Genomic DNA, 18,203 nt, shown 5'->3' with positions numbered 1-18,203 from the left:
TGGCTACAGGCTTGTTCCCCAAGCCTCTGGAACAAAGTGGTCATTTGAAGGGAAGAATCGGGACTAAATGAAGTCCATTTATTTCTTGTTTTAAAAGCCAAGCAAGTGCTCACTTCAGAAGAACAGTTTCATACATTTTAAAAATGTAAAACAGTACGCAACACATTTCCCCATGACAAGCACAGCTCTGTTCTTCTTTTTTTTTTAAAAATAAGTCAGTATTTTACCATCGGCTTATTTTGTTCAATGATTTAATGGGAGGAAAATGCAATCGTAATACAAAACCATGCCTGTATCTGTACACAGCGTTGTAAAGGGTGGTGGGCTGCAGCTACTGTACCTTGGGAGTCGTAAACCAACTAGACTGCCAATGGAGTCTGTTTTCTAAAAACTGGAGTGCACAGAATACTAAACAGACAAAAGCTATAAAATCAGTATAAAGCTGAAAAGGATTATGGGACGCTGCGTCTTTCAGTACTGGATAGTAAACAACATCTACCTGTATTGTTTCTGTCCCTGGCTGCTGCAGCAGTTTGACGGTCCTGCCACCTGCCACCCTTTGCCCTCTCCCATCATGCCAGGTAAGGCTGCCCCCTGGCTGCCGGGGCAACTGGTAGTTGAGCTCCTCCGCCGAGACAGTGTGCTCCAGAACATTCCTGCAGAAACTGAAGCTGGCAGCCGCTGGGGACACAAGAACAGAGAAATACTGAGTATCTAATTCGGTGTTAACGCGGCATCACCAACAATAGGAAAATGTACTGCTGTAAGAAAATCTGTAGTTAACTTGTCCCACAACTAGAACATCATTTAAAGCAGTATATAACTCATATCAAATTAAAAAAAGACTGCCCTATTAATGCTGGCAGGAAGACTCTGTTCTCAGTCCATCCAGTAAGAAAGCACTTAGGAGATAGTGTTAAACTTTCCCACACTCCGATGTAGCCTGGAGCCATAACAACTTGGATTCTGATTTTGTAACATCTTCAAATGAAACAGAATCGGGCTAGTAAACTGCAGAGCCTGAAGTAGCGTTGGCAGCTCAGTAAATCTCTCTCTCTCTCTCTCTCTCTTCCTCCTGGGACATGACTCAACAGATGCACCAGCATTCTGTCTGCCCCGGGTTACTGAATTGTTGGAGACACCATCCTTTTGATGAGACACATACGTGATCTTGTTTTGTAAACATTCAAGGGGAGCAGAGCCCAGGCATAATTCTAATCTGTCCTGGTTAAATCCATATCCCCTTTCTAATTCTCAAGCAAATCTGTAATTCTGCTACCCCTGTAAATGAGAACAGAACATTCGCGAAAATGTTGCTTCTCAGTGGAACTAAAGTGTGAAAGTATCTGAGTGTAATTCCAGGTGTATTGAGGGTGGGATAATCAGCTCCCCCTCTGATTATAACCATTACTGATGAGGAGGCTCCAGATGCCTTTCTAACTCCTCTCCTCATCAATGTGTACTTTTTGCTGCTTTTCTTTAAGCACTTTTAATAGTTAAATGATTCTGTTGGTTCAATATTGAAGTCAAGCGTTCTTAATTAAGCATAATTATTTTGTATATATTAAAGACGGTTGCTATAAGTACATACATTAAATCACATCCGTATAACAAAAACAAACTATTAGTAAATAAAATGCTTTGCTTTCCGAGCAATATTGACCCAAGCCCTGAAACTAGCAAAGGATGCACTGACTGGAAACAACTCCAAGCACTTTATATGCTTTAAAAGCACTAGGCTGCCACTTATTAACCTTTATAGTCTGCAAAACCCATATTCACGTTTATTGGGACCAGGCAGAGGTCTGGTTAATTGGCAAGACTTCCAGATAATCATCTTTGTACTGTATAACCTTGGAGGAATCAAAGTGTATGTAACTGGAATCAAAGAGTGCCATTCTAATTTTAGACATATTGACATTGGCATGGGTATTGAAATGAATATAAATATTTAGTTCTGATAGAGTTCAAGGTATCCTGACAAAAAGGACTGAGTGCTATTCAGTTTTCAATTTCCTTTTTAAAAAATATATTAACATCCTGTCTGTTAAGTGCCTGAAACAAACCAAACACTGCACCTCGTTACTGTCCTTCTTCAGCTTGCTTAGATTTTTCTTTTCTTTCATTAGGAATGGTCTGCAGCTCTTGTGAACTGGGGAGCTCCTTGGTTGACTGGCTGACTGAGTGAACACTGTCCAAAGAGAACACAGGGATCTGTCCAGATCAGTAAACAGTGCCTAGTCATCTGGAACCAACTGTCTGGGATTGTCGAATCTCAGACTACCTGACCTAAGGTAACATTGGTTAGTCCAAGGTCAGTGTTAATCAGGGTCAGTGAGCCAGTCAGAAATGTAAAGTAAAATACAACACCAAAGCAGAGTTAGTAGTAAATTTACTCGCCTGCAGTAGCTACATGTTAGGACAATATTATCTAAAAAATGTTTTTTAAATACGATATCCTCTGGTATTGGCATACATTTTTTATACTGTGAATGATTTTTTTTTTGGGGGGGGGTTACTTTGTTTCACTCTCTGACTGATTATACATCCCCTTGACAAAAGATATTCATAATATAACATTTACAAGAACAAATAAAATAAAATACAAGTCATTCTATAGCTAATTGTGGTATTCATTCTGTAGCACAGATTGGAACATTCTGAACAATGAATTTGTTTCCATCACCTCTCCTGTATAGTTTATTGACTCTAAATCACCAGTCTGAACTGCACGTTTACAGCCTTTACTGTATAGAATGAAAAGTCTGATTTGTAACTGCAGGGATGAAGCATAAAATTACATTTTATCTTGAAGATGCAGTTGTGCAGACTTTCCTATACACCCAATTCCACCAGTAACAATATAATACTTTTGATATCGGTGATGGAAATAAGATATGCCACTGCATAGCAAATTGATCAATTCCAGGATTTAGTGACAATGTGCAAAACCTAGAATGGCCTTGCAGTGATCATTGCAAATCCACCCTGCTTCAGATGGATAGTAGGTTAAGGTTAGTAAGAAAAGACAGAATATTAAAATGCATGGCACCCCCCCCCCCCCAGCCAAAACCAAACAAACAAACAAACATACCCTAAACAAACGTCAACTTGATTATTTTAAACTCAGCTAAATGCTGCCAAGTGTTGCTAACTGCGGAACGCTGCAGTGTCACTGCTATGGAGCCTATTGATTTTTTGAGTATATTTGATAATGGGCAATTTGGTATGAAGAGGACTGTCACAGGGCTTCCATTTGTTGCAATGCTTTGTGCTGCTGCATTTGTTCCTCCACTGCTGCCTTATGGTGAAGGCCCAGCCTCAACAAATGGACCTGTTTGGATTATTTATAATGCCAGAAGAGACTTAACAGCAGCCCTGTTAATAGGTCTCTAGAGAGTCAAGCAAGCACGTTGGTATTTGCAGGTGTATTTCTGTTCCCTCTCCATATCTACTCTAACTCTTAACAGCAAGGAAGGACCAGTCCCAGTATTCCCAGTCTGACCAGATTGCAAGGTGCTGAGGCAGTGGATAAAGAGACAGTGATCGCTACCATTAAAAAAGCCACGATTCCATACCTCACAATCCCTATAATGATACATGTGATGGTTCAAATGGACTTGACATGAATAATAGCAAATAATTATGCAATTGTTATTGAGATATGGGGGAACGTGTATTCATACCAACAACAACGACCACAATTATTCACCACTCAAGAGCCACTTGTGTAAAATGCAGGTAGCTGTTGAAGATGTATAAGACGGTATAATGAAGTATTTCAATTCACAGGTTCATATATATTGTTTCTGGGCAGAGAGTAAAGATAATGTCAGGGCTCATCCTGTCTGGGGGAGTGCTGAAAGGTAAGACCGCACACACAGGAAGTGACAAGTATTAATTAAGCTAATGCACCCTATTCGTTTTTTTTTTTTTTTTTTTTTTAGAAACCAACCAATACAATCACCTTTCAAGGGCTCTTTAGAACTCTCAAGTTTGTTTCTCATTTTGCAAGATTATTTTTTTCTCTTTTCTAACAAATAAGAGTAAATATTTTGGAGAAACTACTGGAACCTTTTTTGTTTCGTGTTTGACTAAATGTACCGTGGATGTGGTGCAACAAAGTAATGCATTTCTACCGGTGCACCGCCACTCTTCTCTTTTAATCCAGAGAGATAAATATTAAAAGCATGTGACTTCAGGAGTGAGGAATCTAAACCGTTCTAAATAAAATATTTCAACCGGTGGCTAATCAAGCATCGCAAACCTCGAACCATTATTTCTAACAGGCAGACAGTTTTAAAGTTCAAAACATTAGTTATACAAAGCAGGTATTGAAAAGAACCATTTCCTGTTTAATTGCAGAGACCCAGACATGGCTCCTCTATAGATTAGACATTTTCTTTGTCCTTAACCAAAAAGGTTATCGTCATGGTTGGCAATCTATCAAATGATTTTCTGTCAAACGACCAACGCAAGCGTAAAAACCACAGAGAGCGGCCAGAGAGAATCCTTTCTGCTCTTGCTGGTCTAAATAATAAAAATAAAAAAATGGGAGAAAATGGCATTCGGCCCTCCTATCACACGAATCAATCTTAATCTTTCGGTCCATTACATTCAATTATGATTTCCTGCTTGCGCAGAATGGTATTTACTTCTTAATTCGAAAAGACTATATCAATATTTGTTGCTCTATTTCCTTACTGGTTAAATAATAATAAATAAATAATACTACTAATACTACAACGACAACGACAACTACTACAACTACTGCTGTCACTACTGAAGTGGATTTGCTGGCACTTGTACTGTCCTCTTCTGATATTGTTTATGTTTATTTGGACTTCTCGCTGAGACCAGTTACATACATGTGCTCTTCCACATGTCATGATATTCCTGTTTCTGAAAAAAAGTCTAGTGATCCTGAGACATACCCTCTGGGCCTATTCAACCCACTGCATACTGTTTAATTGAACTTCTTTAATTACCGTTCCAAGAATAAGTCAGCTTTTCTCTTTAGTAATACCTGAAATTACTGTCAGTGTCTGCTGTCAGACTTCATCCGACAAAGAAAGCAGAATCTCCAGCAGACTGAATGCTTCTCATATTGCTGGGTTATACAAATCATGTGGAAAAAAGCTAAATCAGTTTTTTTTTTTTTTTAAACAGCTTTAACTTGTGTGTAAGACAGATACAATATATAAACCTACAATGTGGCAGCATGTATTAGTGCCTCTACTTCAGTTAAAGTCCACTGTGATAAAACACATTATTTTCAGCATGATTATTTTCTGAACCTAGGAAAGTAATTAGAGAAGAGCCTGTCCTATCCCTGTGCTTCTGTCTGCCTTATCTGAGGAGCCACAGCACATGACAGGAAATAATTAGAAGAAGGCAGCCACTCTGTACATCTGCATAAACTGGATATACTCAGAATCATACCTAGGGTAGATCTGTTTAATAATGTCTCTGTAGCTGCAAACGAATCCCTTCAATATTGTCATTATTTCGAACCTTCAGGCAGGTAAAAAGAGTGATAATGGAATACAAGTTATTTTTTTGCAGAGCCTCTGGATTTAACATGGTTTCCTTTAAACAACTCCTGGGGAAATAACAGCTTCTTGAGATTTAATTTCTCCTGCAGCACGGAAAATTAAAACGGTATGCAATGTGATTTTCCCAGCTACTGGAGGAAAGCAATGACCCGTTTGCCACTGGGTGAATACAGTTACCTTATGATATGTGTCAGAATGTCATTCACCTTCATGAGCACAAAGAGAAACAGAACGAGGAGCTTCGGCCATGCATAACACTGGGGCCGATCTAACTTGTGTCTGAATATAAGAAAATGAAACCGGTTTGATTTATATTGAGCTGGTCATCTACTTGACAGCCATCCAATAGCAGCGAATGACCTTCTTTCAAAGCCGTCTATGCCCCAGATGCTCAGGCAGGTGGCTACAGAAATTAAATAGGATTTGTCTTTTCTTTTTTCTGTTTTTTCTGTGATGTAGATTCATCTCTGTTGTGCCAAAGCATGGCTCTATGTTTTGACCTTCAATTTGTCTGTCCAGTCAGCCCTGCTAATTTTCCAGCTCCTATTTATTTGAATCAGTTACTTCTGGACTGCTTCCATCACATCAGTGCCACTGACTGCCTCTGTGTATATGGCAAGTGTCCTTAAAGAAGAGACATCTCTTGGCTAGCTGCCAGCAGGATAATCCCATGGACAATAAAAATTAAAAAAACAGACCTGTTGTCAGGAGCAAGTGGGTTTGTCTCTCTATCAAGAAAATGGTAATATTACACAATATTGTATATACTGTATAGGTGCCTTATTGGGATTTGGAAACAAGTCGCACTTTCAGGACCCTGATTCAACTGTAAACTTTTAAAAGATAAATTAATTAAAGCAAACCTCAAAGACTCTCTCTGCCTGCCTTTCGTTCAAACCACCAGTCTTTCTCTTTCCTTATTCAATTGATATGCTTGCTGCATTCTGTGACATTAGTTTGTTTCAGCCTGCGAGTCTGAGAACTGAGCCAATTAACTTCAAATTTGTAACAAGGCATTTAGCTCCCAGGTAACAGCCAGGTATTAAAAAGCAGAGTTAAAGCACAATTCACCCACTCTGAAAATCTATATCACCCTGAACATCCCCCCGCCCCCTCCCCTGCAGTGTCAGTCTGCTCCTGTGCACACTCCCCTCTTGTTCTATAAAAGAGGTGTGAGATACGGACTGATGGCAGAATCAGACCCCTGTGGTATTTTATCTGCTCCATGCCATTTTGCTTTGCCTGCCTCTTCATTCCCTGTTTAGTCTGGCCCCAATTTGCTTCCTGCATATCACTGAAATTCACATCAGAGAACTTCAAACCCCACCAGCGCTTAGAAAGCAACAGGAAGCCCAGGAGCCAAAGAGATTGCAGAGGGACAGGTCAACAACACATGAGATACTCAATCAGATCTCACGCTTGGCTCAGAGTGAACGTTGATAGTGGATGCTTTTCTTTTACCGGTCAGTGAAAAAAGATCAATATGTAAAGTGAAACAGAGAAGTAATGATCAAGGCTTTTTTTTAATGGGAAAAAAACTTGAGTTTGACATCCTTTTACTAGGACAGAGGAACAGAATACGGCAATAAAAATCTTTCCCCTTGGGCCCCATATTCCAGCTTTCTCCACAAATTTTAAAGCATTTAATCCTGTACTTCAGAATACTGTAATCTGCCAAGTTTTTAACCTATAGTACTTTGTATTTAATCACATCTTGATGTAACTATCACTATTTAATCATATCCTGATGTAACTATCACTATTACCTGCTGTATTATTGAATTGTGGTTTGTCAAACTTGTACTTTACTTGAACAAAAGTTATTGTATTTCTTGCTCTTATTGTATTACTTGTATTGTAACGCTTGAAATGTTTTTGCTTACGATTGTAAGTCGCCCTGGATAAGGGCGTCTGCTAAGAAATAAATAATAATAATATATCTCACTCTAACCTCAGTAACTCTGTAGACTCTAGAGAGAGCCTGGAATTTTCTTACATAGTACCAGCAGGGCTCTGTAAAAGCTGTGTTAACGTTAACACTAAAATACAATTAATATGTATTATCACTCAAAGCAAAATGTATAAATTAAACAAATATTACTAGAAAATGATAAAGCATAGAAATATTTCGGTTTTGAGGTGGCTGATGATGGAATAGTAAAACAATATAACAAAGTGTATGTACACAGATACAGCCCCAGACATGATCAAGTATGTGATTTATTAATATTTTTTTTTTTTAAGTGGTGACTGTTTTCACCTTAACTATTCGACATAAAAGTAGTGGTTCGAATCCTGTCTACTGATTGTAAGATATTCTGAGTTGCTCTGGTTGGCCTCTGCTTACACAAAGCTGTCAGCATTACAGAATGCTCTGTTGTGGATGTCTTGTTTATCTGAATACAGATTTGCAAGACCAATCTCTGATTGTACTCAACTAAACCGCATGCCATGGTACATATTAACAATCAGTTGTGGATGAGATGCAAAATGCTTATAAAGATTAAGCTGGACTGCTTGATGAGGTCTGGATTAAGAGCGTCTTGTGGAGCAGGATCTGAAGAGCAGTCCTGGGGGTCTCTGAAGGAGATGCATAGACCTGCCCCATTGAGGTCTCAAGGAGAAGTTTTGAGCATCATCCTACTGCAGTCCTAACTCTTATATCACCCTCATTAAAAAATTGTAATCAGTATCGATCTCCTCTTAATGTGTATTTATCTCTTAATCTGACACTTTTTCCCCCAGTGTCTCCATCACTCACAATACTGATAACCGGCTGACAGAATGGGTATCAGGGAAGTGTCTAATGAGAATGAAACACTATGTGAATTAAACCTGTTCCCCTATGGACAGACAGCCTATTACATTAGCTGTACATGATGGGAATATCAACTGATCATGTTGGTAAACAGGAGGCAGATACAAAAAATATTATAATCTGATGGGGGTTTTTTACATGGAATCTCCTGGTGACCATACTGCAGGTTATAATTGCTCGGATTTGTACACCTATAGATTATGGGCAGAGTTAAGTGGGATAAAATTAGAACTGCGTTATGTTTTTCATGTCAGCTCTGTTTACTGTTTCTCATTTGAGGACAAGACCCACCATGTTGAAGTTGGTGTGAAGCTTCCTGCCTGTGCTTATAGACATGCTGGATTGAAAATGCTGCTTCTGCTGATGTGTACCCTTCAGTCTGCTGATAATAAATCCCATTCGTCTCTCGACATTATTATGCTGCAGGAAGAAAAAGAGTTTGTGGCAGCCCTTTAAATATGTTGCCTGATGAGGTAGCACAATACCATTTATAGAGATTTGAATCCATAACCATTGTGCCACAAAAACTGATGACACAGAAAAAATGATACAGGTGTAGAAATGCATTTTAGCAGGCTTGCTCTCCTTTTTAGATTCTGGGACGGTAGCTTGATTAAGACAATGCTGGTTTCAGATTTGTCTACAGATGCTCAGTCTTATTAAGAGTGCCATTCTTGTGCAGCACTAATCGGATAATGCACGATGGTCTCCATTTTATGCCACATAAAATAAACATTTGACTGCCAGACTCTTTGTCCCAATCCTTTTAATTAAAATGTAAGTTTATTGCTCATATAAAATGGGTGACAGAAGAGGAGAAATAAACAGGTACCACTGTAGACCAGCAGCTTGTGTTAGGTCAGGAGCCAGAACCACTGCATATAACGTTATAACTAATTAGCTTTACCCTCTCAGCACTTTTACCACACCAAGCAAAGCTAATTAAAATAGAAACATTGGACACGGCCTTGTGAGTTTCACATTGTGGTGATGGGATGGTAAGGACGAGCAGCTAAAATGTTCAATAGGATTAGCTAACTGGAATAAAGAGACCGCAGGGGTCCCTCAGAAATCAGCAGCTTAGTCGCCACAATTTCATTTTTAAAACGACATTCAACAATCAAACGTTTTTAATACCTGAACTAGAGACAGTCTACACTGGTTAAACCAATGATCCCTCTGCTCCTTTCAGACAACCTTAATTCCTTAATAGGAGCTGAACACAGTGTCTAGAGGCTCCGGCAGATTTATGGGCTATTGATTTTCTCCTCAATCAATGTGTTTAATCCTCACAGACTAATAGGCGAATGCTTAATGGAAACCACACTGTATAGTAATCAGTGTACTGTATACTGCACAAGCCACCAACAAAAGAATATGGATATATTAGGGGTGTAGAATTCAAATCAGAAATCTGTATGACCTCTTATTAGTTTTACTAACATTATCTCTTGTAGTGCTAATAATCTTTGGGCACTTCCTTTGTTTTGGATACGTCTTTTTGTTATTTAATTTGGCTTGACCAAATATTTCAGCAAATTTTTCATCTGTATCAATGACTCAAACATCTGTTTGTATTTTATACTTCAATTTAGAAAATGCAGAAAAAGCAACAATAGAAGACAAAAGGAGACCTAGTAGGATGGAATTAAGAAGTAAGAAAAAGGATTTTAAAATCTTGGTTAGCATAGTTATGAGAAGGAATAAATATGCATTAACCCTTGAATATTTTGATTGCTATCTAGTCCCTTTTAACAGTTACTGATTAGTGTTTTGCATTGCAGACAGTTTAACTGGTGGCTAAAGAGTGCATTAATTGCAGTTTATTTAACTGGTATTTTACTAAGCAGACAGTGCCACCACCTGCCTCACTGTTGTAACTTCTTGGACCAAGTTATCACACAGTGCCACCATGTACAAAACATATAATCTATACATTCTTCATGCATTGGTTAAGAGGTTGATATACTGTACAGCTATGGCCAAAAGTTTTGCATCACCCTATAGAATTGACAAATTTTGCTTCAAAAGTCGAATTAAACCTGCTGAATAATGTTACGTTAACATATTGAATTACATACCGCTTTGTAGTTTTCCATATACTTAATGAAAAACTGACAAAAATTTAAAAAATGTGACATTTCAAAATCTTTTTTGTGTTTAAATATGTCTCAGTCCTAAAATGCTAGGTGATGCAAAACTTTTGGCTATAGCTGTATTCTTTGAAAGAAAACTTGAAAAAGAAGATTCAGTTGGATGTGGTAATGCTGGGAACTAAAATGGAGCAGGCTAAAGCAAGGCTTTTTGACAGCAATCCTGCCAGGGATGTCTCGGATTTCAAAGCCAAATGGGAACGCTACCCAGTGTGTCTGCACACAACCTGCTGTCAGTGTGAAATTAAAAGCCCAACTCAGTCTTTGTGGTTTAAAAGAAGACAGTGTTATACAACTGCCTGCTGCAGCTGTTAACTGGCACAGCCCTTAGAATCCTAAATTATACACAAACGAAACAAAAAGGCTGGGTGATATTGAATTGCAAGCACATTACTCAATTATCTATGGTAAAACAGTTTTTTTCAGAAAACTTGCACAGGTATATTATGATTGATTTGTAAAACAGTGACTCACAGCCAAATGCATTCACAATTGCATCTTGATATTGTGACACTCGAAGTGACATGTGTAAACTGAACGAAGACTTGATGGACCAGCTCTCTCCCTTCATTGCTTTCTTTGGTTTAATTGGTTCTCTTCCTTATTTTAAGGTTTACATTTTTTTCCTTACTTCAAAAATGTAAAACCGCCCATGTAGGTTACTAAATTTGAATGAATAAATGAATGATGGCATGCTTCTTTTTCAGTATTTAAATGTAATTGTGCACAAACTAAATAATGCTTTTAAATCTTGAATTTGGATATAAACTAAAAATTCCCCACCTATTGACCACATTCTCATATCTGTTCAAATGAATACATTTGAACTGTACCATTAGCGCATGCCACTTTATATTAATGAAGCAGAAAATCATCTGCTAGTCCATATGCCAATGTATTTTAGAAACAGCCATGTTGGGGGCAGCAGTGTGGAGTAGTGGTTTGGGCTCTGGACTCTTTTGTGGGTTCAATCCCTGGTAGGGGACACTGGTGCTGTACCCTTGAGCAAGGTACTTTACCTTGATTGCTCCAATAAAAACCCAACTGTATAAATGGGTAATTGTATGTAAAAATAAATAAATAAATAATGTAAAAATAATGTGTAAAAAAAAAAATGTAATTGTATGTAAAAATAATGTGATATCTTGTAACAATTGTAAGTCGCCCTGGATAAGGGCGTCTGCTAATAAATAAATAAATAAATAAATAAATAAATAATAATAATAATAATAATAATAATAATAATAATAATAATAATAATAATAATAATAATGCAATAAAATACCATTACTCCCACGTCTAATTTGATTAAAACTGGGGGAAACTTCAACATCGTAGCTATTAGAATATGAAGAAGTCTGATCAAATAGGTATCTTGTGAATAATGTGTAATTATGATTGAGCCACCAGAGAAGCTTGTAATTAACTTTGCAAGATGATTTTGTTAAGAAGGCACGGAGCTATTGCAGTCACACATCTGCACAGGCTGCTGCCGGCACAGCTGGATCTATCGCAAATCATCCAGAGCGAGTGGATATCATCAACACATCTGCTGTGTGGGGATCTACCGTATACTTTTCATGGTTCTCCTGTACAATTAACTCGACGGGAAACACTTCCTATTTTCAGAAATCCACGAGGTTTATTAAGCTTTAGTTTGTAGGTTTCAGTTTCCTCGAAAATGTATGCCATTATTACTTCGGCTATATGTTTGATTTGTTTATTGTTACCCGTGTACTTAAAAACATGTTACCCATTTTCATTGGCAGGAAAGTTATTGATATAAATAGATAATAGATTATTGAAACAAAATCTTCCGAATTTAGGAGGGTGGACAGCAGCATAACCAACACATTGATTAATGCAATGATACTGTCAGTTTAAACATTTCGCACTTATTGCATATAACCTAAAAAATATGTGTTATTTATTTATTCTGGCCTGTGAAAGTTAAACGTCTTTATTCCTTTCCATTTCAGCACCTAGGTCATTAAACAGCGCTTTTCTACTAAACTGCGGTATTCCTTTGAGACGGACTATAGTGCAGGCCTGTATTTTAACACCTGCATTACTAGTTTTTAACAAACATTTGACTTGATCAATCAAAGTTTGTGACAAAACCATATCGCGCCCCTTAGGAAAGCCGGTGACTCAATAGTATCGTACCGGTATTGCAACTGTTACGGACGGCTAGAGCTCCGCTCATCCAGACTCTACTGGAATATATTTGTGTTGATAGAACATGAAGTCAGTATTTACAATTCCAACAGATGCCAACCGTCCCTTTTTAGAATGGGCTGACTACCCTAATTTGGCGTTAACTGTACCCCACTGAAAATGAATTAGTGGGGTAAAACGAATGTCCATGAGTTTTTGTATTGGATTATTGTAGTGAATATTCAACACTCATGCCGAATTCTAAGAAAATGTCCGTTTGAAACCATATCAATGCATAATGCACAGTGCACAACAGTGATGCAAATGAAACAGTTCGATTATATATAGCAAACCGTAGAGCAGCATAAAAAAACTCATATTTTACGTTTTTATGCGTTTTTTATTATTGTTATTTATTTAAACAACTTAAAATGCATTAAGAAAACTGCTGCCTTGCAACTTTTGCAATGATATTACCTGTATCACACTTAAGTCACCATCGATTCTAAAATATCTCGGCTACAGAATAAACTGGAAACATTAACATCAACAGGAAACAAAATAATTTTTATTGATTGACCGAGCTGTCTGAAAAATAAATAAATAAATAAATAAATTCATTTACGTTAAACTACAACAGCTCCTATAATAATACAACGGTGCAGTAACACGCCTGGTAAGCAAAATCGTGCTCCTCAATGAACTCAATAAACAACACGCGATAATCGGATATACAGTAGCAGGAATTTCTCTGCGTCCTTACCATCCACAGCCATTGTAGGTCACAGTATCTCCCAGAGTATTTGTTTAGAAATCGCCCATGCTGTTAAAGGTTTTTTAAGGATGGGATAGTGTGAAAGCTGCTAATACACAGCACAGCTCAGCTCCCGCGTCTGTTCCGCTCTGACGGCTGTCTGACCACGTATGCTGCTGTTCGCCTATTCAATATTCCCACACGACCGATCAAGATTACTCCAGCCAAACCAGCACTCGTTTTTCCATTTGGAACTGCCTTCAGGCAGCCGGAAACACATAGAAATAACTCCTCCCTAAATACCTGCTCGTTAGTGATCAGCAAGTGTTCTCGTGGTACCTCTGCTGTAGCCACCTAATCAAAATATGCAGATGTAAAGGTAATACTGCAATAATAATAATACACGATAATCTGTCGGCCAGTGCGAATCAGCCTTTGTGGAAATCTTGGATTAAGGGTGCATTCAAGGCAAACCCAAATTATTCTGAAGGAATTTTGAAAAATACAATATTCTTTTGCCGACCCTACTCCCAGTGTTAAATATAATTGGATGTGCTATGCATCTACTGAATTAAATTAAATCTAATTCAATTGACGTACTAAAGAAAGGTGACCACAGCACAGATCCCTAAAAAATGCATGTGTATGTTCACTGTGTCTCGGATGAGACGTAAACCTTGAGTCCTGTTGAAAGTGACTGCAGCAGCAGTTGTTCACCCCTTTGGATAAAAGCGTCTGCTAAATGACTAACTAATAATCCAAAAAGAAGAATAATATTGGCTGTCTAAACTGGACAGGCTAGTAGGCATTCAAACTGAAACCCTCAAGGGATCTAGTCTGTTCTGGGTGGTGGTAGATATGTCATAGCCTTTGAGTTTTGGACTTCAGAGTGAATTGGGTCCTAGTGTTCTCAACGCTGTTCTGAGTGGACAATGGACCACATGGCCATCAGCATTGGCACTGGAATAAACCACTGAGCACATAGAATACTGCCTCCCAGCAAGGCAGTGCATTTACTCAATAATGCAATGTGCATGACAGGTTATTTTAATTTAGAGTGAAAATCTATTTCTTTTTTTTTTTACATTATGCTAATCAAATTAACACATTTACAATTTTGTCTCTACCAAAATAGTTTTCCAATAAAATGATGTTAGTTGACTGAGAATATATCTCCCCTAAGTGAAGGTTAACCGTACCCATTCACAGCATCTATATGTGTTACTGTTCAGACCCTTATAAAAGTTTACCATAGTAGTATTATTATTATTTATTTCTTAGCTGACGCCCTTATCCAGGGCGACTTACAATTGTTACAAGATATCACATTATTTTTACATACAATTACCCATTTATACAGTTGGGTTTTTACTGGAGCAATCTAGGTAAAGTACCTTGCTCAAGGGTACAGCAGCAGTGTCCCCACTGGGATTTGAACCCATGACCCTCTGGTCAAGAGTCCAGAGCCCTAACCACTACTCCACACTGCTGCATAGTAAAATCATAGGAAAGCGCAATGAAAGCGTGGCAAAGCATCTATGCATTGTAAAGCACCGACACGTATGGTAAAGCATGTTAAAAAGACATGGCAAACTATGGCAAATGCATAGTATAACCATCAAAAAAAAGCATGGGGGAATTACTGTGTTAATGTGCAGTGGTAAACCTGTATAAGGAGAAGCTTGGGTAGAAGCCTGGTTAATACAGGATAGGCACCACACAACTACAGGCAGGTTCTGTGAGTCTAATCCAAGACCCCACTAAAATGCTTTTGACATCAGGAACGTTACCATAGAAATGTGGATTATTCATGTATAGGTTAAGTCAGTGTTAAAAGACTGGAGCGAAACTCGCATGGATATTCACCTCTTCCTCCCTATTCTTCCTATTGGTACAGTGTGCCTGCACTGTTGTATAATCAGGTTTGTTTCTAGGGGCTTTGCAATCCAGCTGCCATTCACTGGATTTCTTCTGGGATAACTTCTATTTCTGTGGCTATAAAAACAAGTGAACCCCTAGAAAGAGAGTAAAAACAAAATCAAAGAAGCTTCTGATGTCTTCAGCATCTGCAAACACGCCTTCAGCCTAGTGTCAACAGCAGCATATCTAAGGCGCTGGCATCCATTTGCCTTGTAGTTAGATTCCAGTAAGGAAAACCCTTCCCTTTGGTGTTTGATGGTACCACATATTTCTACTGAATCTGCCCTTTCTTTAATAAAAAAAAGCTGTTGTCAAGCGTTCAGGTAATTAAGGAGAAACTGAAACCCTGTTAAAAGGAATTGCACAGTAAGCCAAAAATAGTTTTATGTCCAATATTCAATTTACCAGTACAAGTTTTCCATTAGCACTTTATTTTTCAAAAAGGCATCAATACAGTTAACAAACCCCAAATAAACAATTCAGGTTTATATTTTGATGCTTTAGAGGATTTAAGTAACGTTCTTTACACCCCGTGTGTCAGTTACATAGAAAGAAGTGTCTTTACTATTCCAATCACACATTAGACCCCGTTAGTCTTGTGCAAATGAGTTCATTTAATGACCAAGATTCACTCCCATTTCAAATGCTGTTTATCTCCCACACTGATTTCAAAGAATATAGCATGGCCTGCTGTGTGGCTTGTTTTGAGGTTAATGTCTGTCTCTGGACTGGTTGAAAATGTGCTCAATCTGAAGGATGCCAAATCATTTTAGCCTTTTTTCTGACTTACAGTTCACAGCTTAAAGCTGTTCTTGTATGTGAATCCAAAGAGTTTAAAATTAGCATGTAGTCATTTCTACCACAGTGGTGCAGTAGCATTAGCAATGATTGCAGTTCCTATTCTGCCCAAACAGATCATTATCCTGATAATTAGAGCGGTGGAGGCCATTGGGGAAGATCAAATCTAGAGCCTTAAAGTTAAGCTGGAGTGTACTTATTATTGCTACACATGTTAAATAAATGAGTGTGAAAAGAGTGCTGACTTTTTACTGATTGCAAAAATGCAATGCAAAAAAGGACAGTGTCGGATACTCGTTAGCAAGACTGCGTACAAGCTGACACACTTTCTCCCCCACCTGCTTTTCCCACTTTTCATGTGAAGTACACATCCTGTCAATGTGCAATATGAAAGCCTTGAAACCTTCAGGGCCACCGAACATTCGATCCATGCAGAGCTAGGGACTCTGATGACTACTAATACTAAGTGTGGTAATGCGAAAATAGGAATTGCAGGGCTGAGACAAATAGGAAAAATAACAGTGGTGCCCCAGGCCTAAATAAAATACAAGGACTACAGAACTGTTATTTATTATTATTATTATTATTATTATTATTATTATTATTATTATTATTATTATTATTATTATTATTATTGGCAAAAATACTTTATAATAGTCTTTTTGTCTCTACAAAAAAAAATAATTCTAGATTGTATTTTTTTAACACTGGTTGTAAAAATAAATGTAAATTATATATATATATCTCAAAACAGACTCTTGTAAGCATCCTTTCCTATGCATATGAAATTTACTCTGCTGGTTATCCACTTCCCAGAAAGAATCAGCCTCACTTCTGTTCTTAACAAGTCTTTGATTGAAAAGTGGTTTTCAAGTGGAAGACTCAGCCTGCGCTGTGCATGTGATGGAACAGATTAACAGAGGGATTTCATATTTACAATCACTGCCCTTGCAATCCCGCACAGCAGCTCTCAGGATCACAGCTGCTGGCTTTAAGTGTTCCACACATTAGCTTCACAGCACAAACTACTATGCAGTGATGCATTTCCATTCAAACCCGCCAACTGAAGAAGGAATACAGCAGTAAGTTGTGAAAAGTCTATGACGGGTTTAAAAAAAAAAAAAGTTTTTTCAACATCAGTTGGTAAAATACTACAGAACAGAATCCTTTGTGTGAAGTTAAATTGATTTCCCTCTTGGATGACCAAATATACAAAATATAATATGAGTAAGATTGTATTTTCTTATGGTAAGTGCATATTAAAAACAATTACTTGGGTCAACATTGTTAAATGCTAAAAGCTTCTGGAATATAAGTGGCTCATATTAATGCATTCGTGTAATGTTAGATATGGAGGCTATTGGTTATGTTTGTTGTATGTTAAATAAATACTATGTTAAAGAAACAAATAGCCAGTAATATGACATACATATCGCACTGCACTTATAAAAGTGTACCATGATAAAAATGTTATAATAGGTCATAAAAGCATAGGTAAGAATTGTAAAGCCCAGAGAGGTATGGCAAGGCATATTAAAAACACTGCAAACCATGGTAAGTATATAGTATACCCATGGGAACAGCATGGGAAAGCTATTGTGCAAATGTGCTGTAAGAAACAGTTTTTTTTGTTTTTAAATATAGAGACGGTAGGGGATCAGTATAATAACTCAAATACAGTAAGAACAAATGTGATTTTTTAAAATCTTTTTTTGCATTTTACTTCGTGTCCATTTTTTTCTATCATTCAACAGTGTGAAAGAGAAACTGCCTCTGGGATAATGAAGGGCTGGATGGGCGACATTTAAAGGAAAAGCACAGACAATATTATTCATTGCACAGAGGCACTGATAGATCTGACATTAATTGCCTGGCTCAAACTTTGACGCCTCTTTCGTGGGAAACACTGCTGTTTATTTGGCATTTCTGTCAACGAGCTTCTCTTCCATGATCAATGCAAAATGTATTCAAGCCTCTTTGATGAATACTCTGCTCCTGATGTCACATTTGTCTCCCTTCCAGGACTAAACTATGTTTGTCACTTCACA

At 37.8% G+C, this 18,203-nt stretch overlaps 1 protein-coding gene across 1 annotated transcript in view; it reads right to left on the bottom strand.

The window, feature by feature from the left end:
* The window catches only part of LOC131698590 (sterile alpha motif domain-containing protein 10-like), a 33,535-nt gene extending 19,812 nt beyond the window's left edge, over positions 1-13,723 (bottom strand). Inside the window, exons 1-2 of the mRNA XM_058990963.1 lie at positions 13,447-13,723; positions 500-681 (exon numbers count right to left, since the gene is read on the bottom strand). Coding sequence (XP_058846946.1) covers positions 500-681; positions 13,447-13,459 — 195 coding nt within the window. The 5' untranslated portion in view covers positions 13,460-13,723. The remainder of the gene's footprint in view (positions 1-499; positions 682-13,446) is intronic.
* Between the last annotated feature and the right edge of the window lie 4,480 nt (positions 13,724-18,203).

Source organism: Acipenser ruthenus, chromosome 18 (genome assembly GCF_902713425.1).
Source record: "Acipenser ruthenus chromosome 18, fAciRut3.2 maternal haplotype, whole genome shotgun sequence".
In the NCBI taxonomy this organism is placed as follows: domain Eukaryota; kingdom Metazoa; phylum Chordata; class Actinopteri; order Acipenseriformes; family Acipenseridae; genus Acipenser; species Acipenser ruthenus.
This window is presented reverse-complemented; position numbering and strand designations above follow the sequence as displayed.